At 38.2% G+C, this 17,582-nt stretch overlaps 1 protein-coding gene across 3 annotated transcripts in view; it reads right to left on the reverse strand.

Annotated features, from left to right (window-relative positions):
* Positions 1-626: 626 nt before the first annotated feature.
* The window catches only part of KAT2B (lysine acetyltransferase 2B), a 49,837-nt gene continuing 32,881 nt past the window's right edge, over positions 627-17,582 (reverse strand). Inside the window, exons 9-18 of one of the 3 annotated variants that reach the window (XM_061586974.1) lie at positions 15,302-15,438; positions 13,516-13,727; positions 11,742-11,868; positions 8,856-8,966; positions 6,922-7,065; positions 5,033-5,147; positions 3,833-3,869; positions 3,586-3,649; positions 3,418-3,502; positions 627-2,746 (exon numbers count right to left, since the gene is read on the reverse strand). In XM_061586974.1, coding sequence (XP_061442958.1) covers positions 2,553-2,746; positions 3,418-3,502; positions 3,586-3,649; positions 3,833-3,869; positions 5,033-5,147; positions 6,922-7,065; positions 8,856-8,966; positions 11,742-11,868; positions 13,516-13,727; positions 15,302-15,438 — 1,226 coding nt within the window. In that variant the 3' untranslated portion in view covers positions 627-2,552. The remainder of the gene's footprint in view (positions 2,747-3,417; positions 3,503-3,585; positions 3,650-3,832; positions 3,870-5,032; positions 5,148-6,921; positions 7,066-8,855; positions 8,967-11,741; positions 11,869-13,515; positions 13,728-15,301; positions 15,439-17,582) is intronic. The other 2 variants (XM_061586975.1, XM_061586977.1) reach the window with 2 other exon arrangements.

A 17,582-nucleotide genomic window follows, 5' to 3' on the forward strand; every position in this document is an offset into this window, starting at 1 on the left:
TATTAAGTGTCTAGGTACACTTTCAGGCCACAACCCCCCTGTATCTTTCTGTCTTTAAAGACTATAGCCCTGGGTTGCCTTTGGATTCCTGCCGATGCACTAACCATTCACCACTGCCACCATAGATACTGGTTCCAAATTCAGTTGTCATGCATGTAGTTACATATAAATGATCTTCAACATATTATAGTTTCTCTTACTTCATTATACTTTTCCTAAACCTGCCTCACTACCGTCTAAATACACATCCACCCCTCTCTTCAACCCCAAACCGGAACCAAACCCCTGACCAACTGTCATTCTCCCATATATACATTCAACCACCCAGACGCTCACAACACAACATCCCTCATTCCATCACATGTACTCCCCACTTCCAATTCACTCTACTTACCATATTTAACCTACAAAACCAGCACTTGCCATAAATATTATACAAACCCTACAGAGACATCATAGCCCACAGGAAAACGGACTGACCACATGAAATTGCATAGTGTTTTTTTGGTGGTGAATACCACTTCTTACCATCTGAAGGTGATGGTACAATTGCCAGATTATGTAATATATCCAAAAGTAATATGAAAGTCTGCTCACACAAAATAATATTTCAGGGTTTTTTTATATGCAAAGTACGAAATAGCACACAAGATTAATTTTATACATATAATTTAAAACTATTTTATACCAGAACAATAAATAATTTTACAAATGTAGAATTTCATTTAAAGTATTTTTAAAACACGTCGTACTATATAGCTTTATTGCACAATATCTATGAAAATAATCTTTAAATTAGAAACCAAATGTTCTCAGTATAGAAGAGACTCTAATTTCAAGACAATAAGAATCTTTGAAAATAACACTTTCACAGGATATCAAGCTTAAGAGGTGATTCTGTTGGCCCAGTTTACAAAATACTTGAAAATTACTACTTAAATACTCTAACACACAGTTGCATCATTGTACCTTAAATACAAAGCTAAATAAATCAGATTTTTATATTAAAGCACTAAGGCATTTCTATGTTACCATTCTGACTATCTTTTGTACCATTACCTTCTACCAAGGATAATCTAATCTTAGAACAAACACTATTTTGGGAAGAAAATTAATTTGTTGTAATTCCGTTTGCTGTTTTTCTACATCAGTTTTACTAGTGATATATTTCAGCACATATAAAAACAATGAAACTAGTTCTCTAATGCCACTGAATAAATTAGGGGAAAGAAATAAAATATTAAAACATTTTCTTCTTCTTCCCTGTGTTGTAAGATAGTTGCTGCCAGCTCATGTTATAACAGAACTGAGTGGCTGGTGAGCATTTTCTTCCCCTCACATCTACCACCACTTACATGAGTGAAAGTGTAACTCCCAATGTATAGTGTAAGGAGCCGAAATACGGATGTAATGATTAGTAATGTTCCAATAAGTGTTTTTGTTACAAAACTTTGGATGAAAATCTAGTTTAATGTAATAGTGTATAAAACAGAAGTCCCTATTTAACACACAGAGAGAAGGGTGTGCTCAACACTACTTTTATGAAGTTTCATAAAACCTTTGCAGGTATCACCTACAGTTCTGATCCAGAGAGTGCTGCACACCACAAAAAATGATCACTCAGAAGAAAGTTGTTTGTACTAGCACCTGGAGAGGAATTACCATTGTGTAGGGACAGTAAAAGGTCATATGTGCTGGTTAAATGCACATGTAAATTGCATGCGCATTTGTTTCAGATGTGTATCAATCATGTTACTTATGCCATCTCATGCTAGCCTATGTATGTGAAAAGTGGGACGGATCCTTTTCACCCACGCATTGCAGCACCAAGTGTGACTTTGAGGGCAGAGTGGCTTTTCAGGGATAATGGTAGATAAAAACCTTAAGCAGACAATGCAATTTTTGGATTGGGGAGTAATGGTAGAAAAGATGATGGTTCATTTGAAGTATGTTTTGGTTGGTTCTACAAAAGACTAAAAAGAATGGTCTGTGACTACCACAGGTATTTTGGAAACATGACCTACATAGAAAAAGTCAGATGATGCTACATATTTAGTCAGATTTTCTTTGCAAATACTTATATTAAAAACCAAATTCATAGAGGAAGTTTGAACCTATTTAGGTATTTTCATAGCTTAGAGAAGTTCTTTCTCATCCTTTCATAGCACCTTCTTAGTTGAGTGTTTCATTAAAATATATATAAAACTCATTTTCCCCTTCATTAGCATCTGTTGTAAAAAATAAAAAGCTATTTTACAATTTTATACTGCATTACATTAAGCTTAAACATTCACTGCTCGGAAAATTTCCCTTTCTAAATCTCCAAACAGTTTGTGCAATACCTCTAATAAAAATGTATTATTGAATACACTGCAAAAGGGCATGCAAGTGTACATTTAAAAAGACTTTAATAAAATAAACTCTTCTATATTACATGATTTAAAAGTGCTAGTAAATAAAAAAAATAAAACACATGTTCCAATTTCATTGAAAGATCAACTGCATATTCTGCTCTTAAATTAGGCATCTTGATTGCATGACAGAAAGACTGATTACTTGTCAATTAACCCAGCTTCCTTAATTTTTGTGTAGAAGAATTTCTCCAGTATATTGGCACACTTGTAGTATTCACTTTCAGGAGGGTTGTACTCTCTGCAGTTAGTAAAGACTCGCTGCAAATCTGCCATGAATAACTTCTTAGACACGTAGTACCTGTTCTTAAGTCGCTCACTCATAGTTTTCAGATCTGTTTAAGAACACAAATAGAATCTTAGTCCTATAGTATTAATATATCCTGGGTTTGACATGTTGTCCCCTGCACCTTAGTGAAAAGTTCCTGTTTCAAGGTGGTGACTAGATTTCAGTTAGTAGCCCAGGAAACATGAATTATGAGAGATGGGGAAACAGGGTGGCTGGTGCTGTGTTGGCCTTCACATCCCCTAAAATTATATTGAGGGGGGGGGGATGAAAATATCTCAATAGGCCAAACCTGTATTTTGTCCTGTGGTGGTGTGGAATTGTAGCACTATGTAAAGCACTTTTCTGCCAAAGGTCCTGTTAATATAGGTAATTATAACCAGATTTAAAAGCACCTTCCTGCAAGTGGAAAATCCAAAAGGGCTATTTCCAATCATTCTAGCATAAGAGTGTTGTGGGAGAAAAGTGACCCCAAATCTGGAGATTATCTTCTGTTTGTGCAAACTCTTCCACAAGACTCGGCACAACTATAATTCAAGATCTGCTGCAGTGTGTTGCAAGAAGTTACCCGCTGCAGGTATGTGTGCAAGACTTCATGGAGCAGTATTAATACATTTTTCCTTCTACTCATGGTGAGAGGGATCAAAGTCTATGTATTTAATTTAAAGACCCTTTGTGATTCATTTACATTTCTACTTTTTAAAAAGTTAATGGCATTACCCATTGGAAACCTTATAACTTCATAGTATCCTGGAGCTTCTGTTCTCTTCACTGGTTCCATGAATGGCCAAGCGCTTTGATGGCTCTTGGTAAAGAAAGCATATAAGCATGAATCAATTCTTCAAAGCAGAAAAGGTTTCAAAATATTTACTGAAAATTAATACTCACCTTGACCTGCTGCAGAATGTTTTTTAGTGTGCTGTAAAGCTGATCTGGATCTTTGGGTTCTTTACTTGAAAAAAAAAATAGACAAAATCAAAATGTATTATATGTTTCTTTTTGTAATGCTGTGAAATAAAAAGCAACAGCCCAGAAATTTAAAATGCACTTTGGTTACTTATCAGTTGTGCAACAAATATAAATATTTCACAGGCAGCCTAGAACGGGTTCCTCATTCCCTTGGCCAAACACTTACCCTTTCTCTTTACTGCTTGGTTTCCAACCAGTCTCTCCTATATAGCAAACAAAAGTAAAGCATTTAAGAAGGAAGTACATTAAGATAAAAAGTAACTGAGTTAATATGAACCTATCTTAAAATTATATTGCATCCTTTCTAAAGACCAATAAAAAATAGCTAGTCATTTCAAGTCCATCTAGTTTGCTTTATACAACACTCCCAATACACAATTATATGGCCCAGTACTTCTAAACAGAATAAACAATGAAAACTTAAAATGCAACTTATTTATCTACTCGCCCTACCTTACTAAAAATCATCCCCTAATCTACATCCCAAGTTTGCCCCTTCCCAGGCTATGTGACAAACTACTTTTGAAACAGGACTTTCAAATACAGTTTGGGGTATGGCATAGAGTTCTGCTGTTCAAAGAAGAAAACACTGGCACAGTGTTTTGAGGGCTCAAATGTTTATGCTTAACAAGACTAAGGCTGTAATCCTACGCAAATATATGTGAGTGAGCTTCATTGCACTAATTCATTCAGAAGCAAATCCCACAGGAGAGCATCCACTGGTGTTTTGCACAGTCACAAAGTCCCTTACACTTGCATAAGGCAGCCCTCCCCGCTCCCCAATTTTGATGATTTTGCTCCTCTTGCAACCCCTGGGCCTATTTCTAGATCTTTCCTGAGGCTTTCTCAACCTTCAGGAGAGGTTTGTGGGGGAGTATACAGGACTGCAGAGGAGAGGAACTGCCTGCCTCACTGCACAAGCAGAACTCTCCTTGTGTAACTTTGGATACTTGGCAACAATCCCATGGATATTTTCTTTACTAAGTTGAACTGCACTCTTTGGGACTTATGTCTACGTAAACATGTTTAAGATTGCATTTAAAATCTATGTACCCAATAAAGCACAATACATCTGTCAGAGAAGGCACCGATTGTACAGGAAAGCATAAAAACCTCCTGTGGTTATAACAATAAATCAATGTATGCATATAGTATTGCAGAGCCTCAAACTGAAATATAATTAACTGCTTCATGCATTATTTTAAAAGTGGTATAAAATTGTACATTTATAATAACTAGAAGCACATCAATAGAAGAAAATCCAGTGCTCTTAAAGTTAAATTAACCAAAAATATACTCAAAAGTTATAGTAACCTTATATTTTTTAAAAATAATCAAACAATAATTGATAAACAATGGTACATACTAATTCCAGGAATGCTTTCTATGGGAATTTGCCGTACACCATCTTTGAAGCAAGAAAGGCCAGGATAAACTTTCCGAATTTGAGCTTGCTTCCTTTCAATCAACTTTTTAATAATCTGCAACAAAAGTAGCACAGAGATTAGAATTTTAGAGTAAAGGAAAGTAGATACTGAGTCTCCAGACATATGAGTAAGGGCATGACAGGTGCCTAAGATATCCATGCATGTAAACGACCTCCACACACAAAAGCAGATTTTAATCATATCACCATCAGCAGTGTGATGCTTATCCGAGCTCTGCTGAATGCAACATATCTGAGCGGTGATGCTCGGGACCACCAAGATCAGTTGCCTATAACTAAAGATGGACTATTTATTTTAATTACATTTTTATATATTGACTTTCTTCCATCATGAACTCAAGGTGGCATGCATGAAGTTCCCAGATTGCCTCCCATCCAGGAACTGCCCAGCCCCACACCTGCTGAGCTTCAGCAAGGTTGCTGCATCTGTGCCCTCAGACCATGCTCTGGAACTATGGCATTAGAGAATTTTGTACTTTCCTTCACTGTAAAAACAGGTTGTTTTCTTGGATAAAAACACAGCAGAATGTTTTACTTTTTATTTAAAAAGTTGCTTTTGATTTATTGCTGAGAGAGCCGAGGCAGCCCTTGGTTTTAGGGTAACTTGGTGCTTGGAGCCTCTAATATCAGAGGTAGCTACCCTCTGGCCTCACAAGCAATTTCTTATGACCCCCACCCCAAGATTCTTGAGCATTTGGTATCAGCATTGGCCGAAAACATGCACACACAGAGCACTGGGGCTCTGCTGTCATGTGATGGAGTACCTGCCAAAGGTTTATAAAGGGGGGGGCAAGGAAGAGGATGTGGAGAAATTGTGTACAGTCATGGAAAATTGTCCTGATATTTTTGGGGGCCATGGGTTCAAATCCCACCTACCCCATCACTGTGTGTGTATACACTTGCCAGAGTATAAGTAGACACTTTTTTGCCACACATACTTCTTGGGTCACTGGTATATGGCCGAGAGATCACCAGAAGACAATGCCCAGAAAGGCCAGCCAGCCCTGCACTACATTATATGCTATACAGAGGCAAAGCAATCCTATGCATGTTTACTCAGACATTAAGTCCCACTGTGCTCAATGGAACTGACTCCCAGGAAAGGGTACATAGGATTGCAGCCTTAAATAGCAACTCTTCACCTGCTGTTGTGGTATCAGTGTCAAAAATTCTGTTAAAACCTTTTTATCTGTCCATGAATTTTGAATCACTATTTTTATCTGGCTGAATAGTTTACTCCTTTCATATTTCATCACTCCAGTTTTGAGACCGCTGCATTGGCTGGCTGACAGTGAGCTCCTGGGTTCATTTCAAGGTGTTGGGCACTCTTCAGGGAGGAAGGATGGGTTATAATTTAAGAAATAAATTTGCTGTATTTTTGTATACTTGAGCTATTTTGTTTTAATATTGTATCGTGAATTTTTATCCTGACACGTATCACCCTGAAATCCACTTTTGAATGGAGGTGTGGTTTATATAGTCTTCTTAGTAAATATTTACTACCAAAAATTGCAGATCTGACAAGTAAGTTTAGCTTGTAATACAATGGAACCTCCCACCCTCCTTATATCTTTGTGTATCAAACTGACAAATTAATATTTCACTGCTTTCTATTTATAACAGAAATTGTTCCATATACCAATACTGTGTGGCTGGAAGAAAAGGGGGGAAATGTCCAAAGCTACTCAGAACAAGCTATTCTGTCAGAGTTGTGCAATAAACCTTATCCCTGAGAAATATTTGCAGGTTCCAGTGCTTTGGGTTTTTTAAAAAAATATTTTTGATTAACATAAAAGATCACTTTTTACCTCTTTCTGCTTCTTAATGATGACTGAGAATTCAGTGTAAGGAATCCTTGGATTTAATTCACATCCCATTAAAGTTGCTCCTTCGTAATCCTTGATATAGCCAACATATTTTGCTTTGGGTACTTTTATATCTTTAGAAAATCCCTAAGGAAAGAAAGGTCAATGTACTTTGCTTGCTTGCTTTCCAGCAGCTTTCTGGAGTCACTGTGGTTTTTCCTGAAAGCACAGTGACCTTTTGCCTCATGTGCTTTCAGGCAACAATTCTGCAGTCAGATTAGCACAGACTGATGTATAATTCATCAACCTACATACTACTGAATTACACACGTACCTACAGTCATACTATATACCTCTTTTAGATACAGTTCATTATCTAAATCCTGTTTTCAAAGTCACCCTCCAATCTACATAGGTACTCAGTAGAGTTCCTACTGATGCACAACTGTTAGTGAGACCTCAAAAAGTAAAGACCCAAACAAAAGCAACAACAAAACCCCAATGGCATGTAAATATTTTTTTAAAAAAATGTCAATGAAATTAAAGGAAGAAACCTCCCATGAAGCTTCAATAGTATGGGTCAGTTCTACTAGGAAGGGATGGGCAAGTAGGTTCAACACCAAAAAGCAGAGAGGCAGCTCCACCAGTGGCTCAGCTACCCTCCTTGATCTTTTGAAATTAATTGCATTTACTGCTGCTCTCATGTGCATATTCTTGAAAGTAGCATTGCTGCTTTGAAGAATTAAGAGCATGTAGCCACTCCCTATTCAGAGGAAGGAGAGTGATCACACAACACATTTTTTCAAAATAGGGTGCCATTTCCACAGGAAAGTTCGGTTTGGTGACAGGTCACCCATTGCAAACGTGGGAGTATAAAATCAATTTTAAAAATGTAAAAAGCCCACAAATGGGGAGGTGGAGTCTGCTTGTTAGTAATTTTGGTCAAATGCTAGAATCCTGTACATACTTACCTGGGAGTCAGTTCCATTGAACACAATGGAATTTACTTCTAAGTAGATATGAATAGGATTGTAAGTCAAAGTTTTATTGGAAATTTGCTTCAAAATATAGTACACTATGAATAAAGCTACTGTTTCTGTCATTCCTAGGAAAATTTATTAACAAAAATTCTATTCCGACTTTTGACAAAAATGTTTACAAGATGATTTACAAAATATTAAAAACAAGAATAAAATGATCCAATTAAAACAGTATAAAATGCTAAATGTTTAACTATGCAAAAGCAATGGTAAAATCTCCAGTTAACTCCCAAATACATGGGGGAACAAGAATTTCTTCCTTTCAGTTATCTTGTCACAAGCAGGTGAATGCATACTTCTTGAAGGCAGATAACTTCCCTAGAGAGGGCAACCCAATCCTAGGTTTGGCTGTTGGAGAAAACTGTAAGGCCGCTCCACCCATGACACTACCTCCACACTAGTGATTTCTTTGTGATGACTTTCCACTTCCATCCCGCTCTGCTGTCTTAGTACTGGTTACTATATGACTGCTTCCAGAGCTTGGAAAAGTTACTTTTTTGAACTACAACTCCCATCAGCCCCAGCCAACATGGCCACTGGATTGGGCTGATGGGAGTTGTAGTTCAAAAAAGTAACTTTTCCAAGCTCTGACTGCTTCCTACCAGTGGTTGATATCCTGCTGGGAGTATAGGGCTGGTGAGACAACTTCATCCAATGCAGAGGAGTCACATGATAACCACTAGACAATACAATACAGCACAGGAGTGAAATGTCACCACAAGGAAGCAGAGAGACCATGGACTTACATACAGTGCTCTTCAGATTCAAGGGATAATACCGTTTTCTGCTCAGCCCTCTGCTCAGCAACCACCTAAAATTCATCCCCACATTAGCTAACCATTTTAAAAAAATTGGTTCCATGAAGAGTCTTTAAAGCATCGTCTTAAGACTACTCACTTGTTTCTTGAAGTAGCCAATTGCATATTCATCCGCATATGTAAGGAAGTTGAGAATATTATGCTTAATATGATACTCTTTCAGATGATTCATTAGGTGAGTTCCATATCCCTGTAAAGAAATTATTTTGACAATTTATCTTCTGAGAAATGTAACATATTAAAAGCTTGAAGCTGATATTTTAGAACTGGGTAAGAAAATAACTTTAATCAAAGGAACAGTCTAGGACACCAGGAAAGCTGTGTCACAGAGCATAAAATGCATCTGCTCAGAGGCAGAGAGAGGATGACGGTGTCCCTTTTGCAACTGCACATGCCACATTGAATTCTGTTCCAGAGATCAGCCTTCAAAGCAGCTTTGGAATGGAGGATATCAGGGCCTGCAGTAGGAAGGGGAGCTAGAAAAAATCCACTGTGTTCACAAGTCTGCAGTCTGCACATGGTCCTTTGGGTCTCAGACTAATTGTATAGCACTTTCCCTAAGTGTTCAAAGTACACTGCATATATTTCCATGATCATTTCAACATCTTAGATAAAAAAAAGCAGCTTTAGTAGCCCCATATTACAGGTAGAGGCTGAGACTGACAGAACAGTGATTTCATGACTGAAGTGAGGTTTCAGCTATGGATTTTCCAGCTTTGCAGCTTATACTATTATGGAGTCTCTCCCTCTGGCAACATAATTCTCAGTAAAATATGTCCTATTTAAAGGGGTTTGTGACTTTGGGTATTGTTGTTGTTATGTGCCTTCAAGTCGATTACGACTTATGGCGACCCTATGAATCAGTGACCTCCAAGAGCATCTGTCATGAACCACCCTGTTCAGATCTTGTAAGTTTAGGTCTGTGGCTTCCTTTATGGAATCAATCCATCTCTTGTTTGGCCTTCCTCTTTTTCTACTCCCTTCTGTTTTTCCCAGCATTATTGTCTTTTCAAGTGAATCATGGCTTCTCATTATGTGTCCAAAGTATGATAACCTCAATTTCATCACTTTAGCTTCTAATGACAGTTCTCGTTTAATTTGTTCCAACACCCAATTCTATGTCTTTTTCACAGTCCGTGGTATGCACAAAGTTCTCCTACAATGCCCCAATTCAAATGAGTTTATTTTTCTCTTATCCGTTTTTCACTGTCCAACTTTCACATTCATACATAGAGATCAGGAATACCATGGCCTGAATGATCCTGACTTTAGTGTTCAGTGATACATCTTTGCATTTCAGGACCTTTTCTAGTTCTCTCATAGCTGCCCTCCCCAGTCCTAGCCTTCTTCTAATTTCTTGACTATGTCTCCATTTTGGTTAATGACTGTGCCAAAGTATTGATAATCCTTGACAAGTTCCATGTCCTCGTCAATTTTGAAGTTAAATAAATCTTCTGATGTCATTACTTTAGTCTTCTTAACGTTCAGCTGTAGTCCTGCTTTTGTGCTTTCCTCTTTAACTTTCATCAGCATTCATTTCAAATCATTATTGGTTTCTGCTAGTAGTATGGTATCGTCTGCATATCTTAAATTATAGATATTTCTCCCTCCAGTTTTCACACCTCCTTCATCTTGGTCCAGTCCCGCTTTCTGTATGATATGTTCTGCATATAGATTAAATAAACAGGGTGATAAAATACACCCGTCTCACACCCTTTCCGATGGGGAACCAATCGGTTTCTCCATATTCTGTCCTTACAGTAGCCTCTTGTGCAGAGTATAGGTTGCACATCAGGACAATCAGATGCTGTGGCACCCCCATTTCTTTTAAAGCATTCCATAGTCTTTCATGATCTACACAATCAAAGGCTTTACTGTAATCTATAAATCACAGGGTGATTTTCTTCTGAAATTCCTTGGTCCGTTCCATTATCCAACGTATGTTTGTGATATGATCTCTTGTGTCTCTTCCCTTTCTAAATCCAGCTTGGACATCTGGCATTTCTCGCTCCATAAGAGCCTTTGTTGTAGAATCTTAAGCATTACTTTACTTGCATGGGATATTAAGGCAATAGTTCAATAATTACTGCATTCCCTGGGATCCCCTTTTTTTGGAATTGGGATGTATATTGAACACTTCCAGTGCTTTGGGTATATCTCAGCTAAAAGTAACCAAGAAACAAATCATTCTAATTGTGCATGTTATTTTCCTGCCTAATAACAAACATACAAAAACACACACCACCACTCCCCATGTAATCCGCACAATGACTGAGCTAGAAATAGGATATATATTTCCACAGATGCTATACTATCTAGTGACTAACATGGAAAGTTATTTATTTACTTCTATAACACCATCTATGTACACAGCACTTCACAAAACAGGTATGAACAGTCCCTGCCCAAAGGGGCTTGCATTCTAAAATATACACAAGTAAATATCAGATGAAGAAGAAAATGGAGACGAGGCTTAGTTACAATGAGGACTAACTAGGGGAATAATTCAAAGGCTTTCCAGAAAAAGTGAGCTTTGACTTCCTCCTGCGTTGTTCATTTTATGTGATAAGAGGCACAAGTGAACATCTCTTAGGTAGGTGTTGATTTATGGTTTCAGCTCTTTTATGAAAACCAGGCTGCATTTCGGAGAATGGCATAATGGTGGCAACAAAAATGCAACACATTTTCTTTTTAACAAGCAACATTTTCAGACTTTTTAATTTGACAATCTGTCTACAACTGCAACAGCTGGCATTCAGTTCTACATCCAGGCAACTGTTGTGGTGAGCTTGCTGTGGAAGCATGCTCGCTGCATTTTGGCAGGATGTGCTGTTGTTTCTGTTGGCTCAAAGGCAGGGGAAAGGCTTTGCTCTAATGAAGTGGGATGTGGCTCTACAGAATCCAATTATGCTTGCATATTATATAATGAATTCATGCCTTTCATTGCCATTAACACTGTGTTTACCTTGACTTGTTCATTAGAAGTCACAGCACAGAAAACTATTTCTGTGAATCCTTGAGACGGGAACATCCGGAAACAGATGCCACCAATCACACGGCCATCTTTTATTAATGCAAGGGTCTTGTGTTTCCTGTAGTTATATACATTTATATCAGTCTTATTTCACAGTTAGTATATAGAGATCACATGATTGATATATACACTAACATATATTACATCCGTAGCTATAGCAGTAATAATTACATTTTACGCAAGGATCTGATGTCAAGTTCATGCTCTGCACAGACAGTAAATACAAGGTTTTAGCAAGATACTATATCAGAGATTAATAATGCTTCTGATTCATTAAAAAAGTGAAGGTGCCCAGAAAATTTGGTCAACTTTTTAACGCAAGATGTTCTTACTGCGTTTTCCAACCCCCTCCCAAATGAGTACTAAATATCCCATCATGTTTTCTAGATTATATTGAAGAATTACTTGTTTTCAAAATGGGGAATATCTTTCAGTTTCCAATACTACGCTATCTTATTACATGTAAGACCACCGATGCACACATAAAAACAAGCATACTCTTCCAGAGAGAAATCAATGGGAAAAAATATTAATTTTTCGTAACTGCATAGGTAATTGTTGCTTAACATGTTTCAGTTAGCAAAGCTTTTGAAACATGAGAGGCAAACATTTGCTTGGTTTCTTTGCTCTATGCAGTTATTAGCAGATAGCTATGTGCAGAACTCCTCATCGTTGTCTAAACTACAAAGGAATTGAGGGGGTTTGTCTCATTTTTTTTTTTTAAAGAATGTTTTCATTAAAAAATTAGCAATGAGCTGGTTCTTTGGCACCAAAGTTTGATGAAAATATTTAATTCCAAAAGTAATAAACAAATACAGATGCCATTAACAGGGTGGAAAGAAGCTTTCTAAGAACAGCTCAGGATACATTTTTATTGGCTGATCATGTTGGAGAACCATTATTTAGAATGCAGTAATCTCTAAAACAGACACAGATTTAATTCTTTGAATCAATGGCCTAGTTTGCACATAATGCTAGAGATGGTTTTTCTAGCCAAAGTGTGGTATGTCTGAATGTCTGCACCTAATCCAAAATGTTTTCTTTTTTTGTTTTTGCATCTACAGTGTGGAGCCATGGTTTACTGTTGGCTTATGAACCGTGGATTCTTTGTACTATGGTTTGGCATTATGCCTGAACCAAACAGTCTTGTTTAACCATGGTTTGTCTGGCTACCTCACCCCAGGCAGTCTCCAAGCTACAGAGGCATAAGGCAAGAGCAGCTAGAAAACAAACCAAGCTTTATGGGATTACTCATGGTTTGCTGAACAAACCATGGTTAAAACAAACTATGGCTTAGTGTTACATGCAAACACAGCCAATTAAGTGTAAATACTGGTGCTTAAGCTTCACCTTTCAATCTAGCCAAGCTTTGTGGGATTGGCCCACTTTGCCACAGGTTTCTTCAATCTTTATATTGGCAGCAGCCAGCTGATACATGAAGCTTTCTTTGCTCACTTCCTACATATTTCATTATATCATAAATCAAAATGGATGACTGAGACCTAAAACAGCGCTTTGCCAAGTTGAGAACTGCTTGGTTTGCTTTTATTGTTCATCTTTTTCTGTTTTTTTTTTAACTCTAAATACTGAATCTATCCACCATGTAAAGTCTGAAAGCGTGCTTTCAATTTACAGAAACCTATTCATCCAATAAAAGATACCATCTTTCTTCTAATTTTTCCATGGAGAGGAAGAAAATACTTACGGATCAAAAACTAGACGTGTGATATACTCTTTTGGCATTCTGGGTAGCTGATGTGAGAATACGTTCTGTAAGCCAACCAGCCACATCATAATTTTCTTATTTGGCTTTTGATTTAGGGAATTTCCAACTACGTGAAATTCAATCACTCCCCTGCGCTCTTCCAGCCTTGCTGCTTCATCCCGGGCTGAGTGTGCTGATAGAAAATTAGTCTGCTTCATGAAAGGAAGGAGCAAAAATCAGTTTAGTATACATCTGAGAGGCTTTGCTACTTTGTTTTCACATACAGTCAAACATACTGTATACTTGGAAGTCTGTCCCATTTGTTTCGATGGAACACATTTCTAAGTGTGATTAGGACTGCTGTTATTTATTTATTTATTTTATTTATTAAATTTATATACCGCCCGACTAGCAATAGCTCTCTGGGCGGTGAACATGGCTATCAACTGGGTAAGACTATGTGCTTTGAAAAAACATTTTAGAATCTGACCAAATTTTTAGCATTTAGCTAGGTTTTTACTATATAAAAAAGATTGTGAGAGACCAAGAGAAGCCATTGTGAACTGTTGCTATAGGAGGAATGTTTCTGTACATTTCTTTTTTTAAAGCCTCAATAAGAAAGACACCCACAGTCACATGGCACAAAGTCAAGATATGACAGCCATATTTCATATTCATTCAGAAAGCAAACAAAGGGCTGAATTCAAAATTTTAGGTGTGTGCAATCTCCTCAAATGTACAACTTTAGTGAGTATTACATAGGCATGCATCAAATGTTTCTCTTTCCTATGCACTGTTTGCTTTCCAGAACAACTGGCTGCTTGGTTTCCAGGAACTATGAATCATGTCACAATTATTACCACAGGATGCAAAGGATCGAAACGTGGAAAGACGGAGCAGTGCAATCCACACTGTGTTTTGTTTGACAACTCAGCTGTCAGCTGGCAGCCCTCAGGCCAAAGTGCCAAACCTGCAAAGTTCTTTTCTTCCAACTCAGTTTGTCTTGCTGCTACTGCTTGCAGGCCACTTGGAGCTTAGAGATTTAGCAACTGGTAAATGGAAGTATGGAAGGGAAGGCAGAGACAAGTGGCCTCATCTTTTTCCTGCTTCTTCCTGCTTGCCTAGAAGCAGTAGAAAAGTATCCAGCCATTGTCTCTACATATCTTCACATTTCTCTTCTTCCTCTATAATCCACAATTATACAGCTGGCTTTCAGCAACAATCAGTGGGGCAACCAGAAATGGAAGTGAACAAAACATGATGAGTTGAGGTGAACAGAAGAAGAATGAATTAAGATGGAGACGAGGGGAAAAGCTCCACAGGCCATATTGAGGAGGTGGAGGACATAATTTGGTATCCACTATGAATCCGCTATCTGGCCCATTGGCAAATCTACTCTATGAGCCAAAAGACAGGCACAGCCTAGTAAACATTCTACATTCCACTGAAAAGCAACAGAATTTGATTGCAATGGGACTCATTTTTACCAGATCTTTCTCCATGTGATTGGAGACATGGTGTCATCCAGTGTATTCTCTTGAATAAAAAGAGCAATTTGAATAAAGGTGGACAAATTAGCTCCCTTTCTAAGTATTAGCAAGTTTTTTTTAATAAGCCCTAATTAAGATTTGAATTTACACTTAAAGGTTTTACCATAGGAAATACACTGTTGTCACACCACCTATTCTGTAACAGAAATCTTCTAACTTAAAGCATTTCTTAATTGTCACAGATTATCTGTGTTCAAAATTGGCATGAATTATTCTGCCACAGCTACATTTCTCACCTCTGGACCAAGCATTGCAGCTGGATCAGTAATGGTTGACATCACTTCATTGATTAGTTCAATAGGAATGTCTCCTACAACTTTTGGCTTCTTAGCATCCTCCACAGAATAGGGCTCATTGATTTTTCTCTTCTCTCCTGGGTAATATAGCCGCAGCAAATGAAATAATTACTTTAACAATTAAAGAAGCTGTCATGACAAAAACAGACATTCTGTCAAAAGGCAGACGTTCAAAGTTATCAGAATGGAAAATATCAAATTATGTTACTCATAGCTGTGAATAACTGGTAGTTGTTGAGCAACACAACTCAACACAAGTGCACACTATGAATTTAAATAGCAACCGGATTCCATCCAGCAGATGCTTCTTATGATATAGCTTCATCAGGAGGACTGTCATGTGGCTGTTGCCCTCCCTATGGAGCAGTTAGATTAATTTAGAGTCTAAAATTTAGGCCCTGAACTTAACGGTCTGACAGGGGCCCTCTCTTTAGATGGCAACGTGCATTACTTCCTGCTCATTCTGAGTTGTTTGCTTGATTTCTGCCCCAAAGGCCTGCTCTGATAGTGCCTTTTTCAGGGAGCCAGATGTGTGTACCACCTTGTCACAGATCAGCCCTAACCATATGATTTGTCTCCAATCCACCATCAAACATTTTTGAAGGCATCTTGCATGGTGCAGAACAGTCCTTCAGACAATCGACTAATAAATGTGAATGGTCTCTCACGTGGAGACAAAAGGCTTCTTTTAGGTGTAGCCTAGAAATTTAAGCCAGCTGCTTCATACCATGAGAAAATGACCCTAAGGTAGGAGTGAGAGAGCTGTCTCCTGACTGAGAGAGAGACTCTTGCAAAAGCAACACTGTTCAGATCAGCTATATAACAGAAGGCAGATACCAGCTAAATGATTTACTACACAACAGACATTAGGATTTGAATTATGCTGTGCAGAGCGTAGATGCAGATGCTTACAACTCTGGCCACAAGCTGTGTTGTTTCCAAGGGCTACTGGTCCTCCAGCTGAAATGGGCAAAGCATGTCAGCCCCTGCAGCTTTCCCATAAATCTGCATCAAAAGGGACTGGCTCAAGACCAGCAAAGGCCATGCAAGCTGTATGGCTGAGTTTCCACAATGAGCGGGGAAAGCATCCGCCTTGCCTTTCCCCAGGTCATGTCTCAAAATTCCAGGTGCACACTCCAATGCCCAAGTGGAAACAAGCCAGTAGTTCGACAAATGGGAAAGCAAAAGGCTCTGGTTGGGTCCTAAAATCCAGAGGCAGGATTATCTCTATAACCTATAAATACTTTAATGATGTCTTGGATTATACATGAAAAAGCTTTGAAAGAAGCCCAAACCATGGAAATAAAAATGGTTTATGATACCATAAACTTGGTATCAGGTTATGATACCAAGAAGAACATCTTGGCAGTGGGAAGACCAGCCTGGCCAGATCCACTAACCAAAGAAGGAGTTTGCTCCCCCTGCACACACCAAAAGAGCGTTCAGCTCTAACTGCCAGTTGCCCTGGATTGCAGAAGCAAGGGAAAGGAATTCTGGCCCCATTCAACAAGGGGATTAAGAGTTGCTACATTGTGTGGGTTTGGGGTTTGCATATATGTGTGTGCATTATTACAATCTATTGTAAGCTGCCTTGAGAATCATTCAAAGTGGAATATAACACTAATACAGTAAATATAAACAAATGATAGTTTTGCTTTTTAATGATATATAAACATTATGTTATACAACAATGTTCACATGGCTGTGAGCAGAAAGTGTCTGCGATCACCAGCTTTACTTCAAAATGCTCAAAACCATTCAACTAATGTGCACAAGCTAAGTGCTTGTCCCAAGGTTTGTGCAGACAATTCCCATTTGTTTCAATTTAACAACAGTTGCTTGTCTCCAAAGCCCATCTTAGCATTCTGATGCCTTGATCCTCTGTGACATCAGAAAACTACAAGCAGAACTGTGTGTGGTTCTCCAATTCTTTTTTAGTCCCCTCCCCCGCATACAGGAAAGCTGCTGAGATGGAAGACGAGTGTGGGGGAAGAAAAACTCCTGAACCCCTATCCCCTTGCACTGCTTTCTCACTGAAAATGACTCTATCTCCTTGCAGCTGTATTTATCCATTCTGGGGAAAAGATACTAAGACTATGTTAAGAATAGATAAGATAGATGCCTTTTCTGGCTCATGAATCAACAAATATGGAAGGGAAGCTTTCATTGTAGAACATTTTGCACATATGGCATTTAAAGCTGCAAGGAAACAGCTTGGCAC

This window comes from Rhineura floridana, chromosome 10 (assembly GCF_030035675.1).
Source record: "Rhineura floridana isolate rRhiFlo1 chromosome 10, rRhiFlo1.hap2, whole genome shotgun sequence".
Lineage (NCBI taxonomy): Eukaryota > Metazoa > Chordata > Lepidosauria > Squamata > Rhineuridae > Rhineura > Rhineura floridana.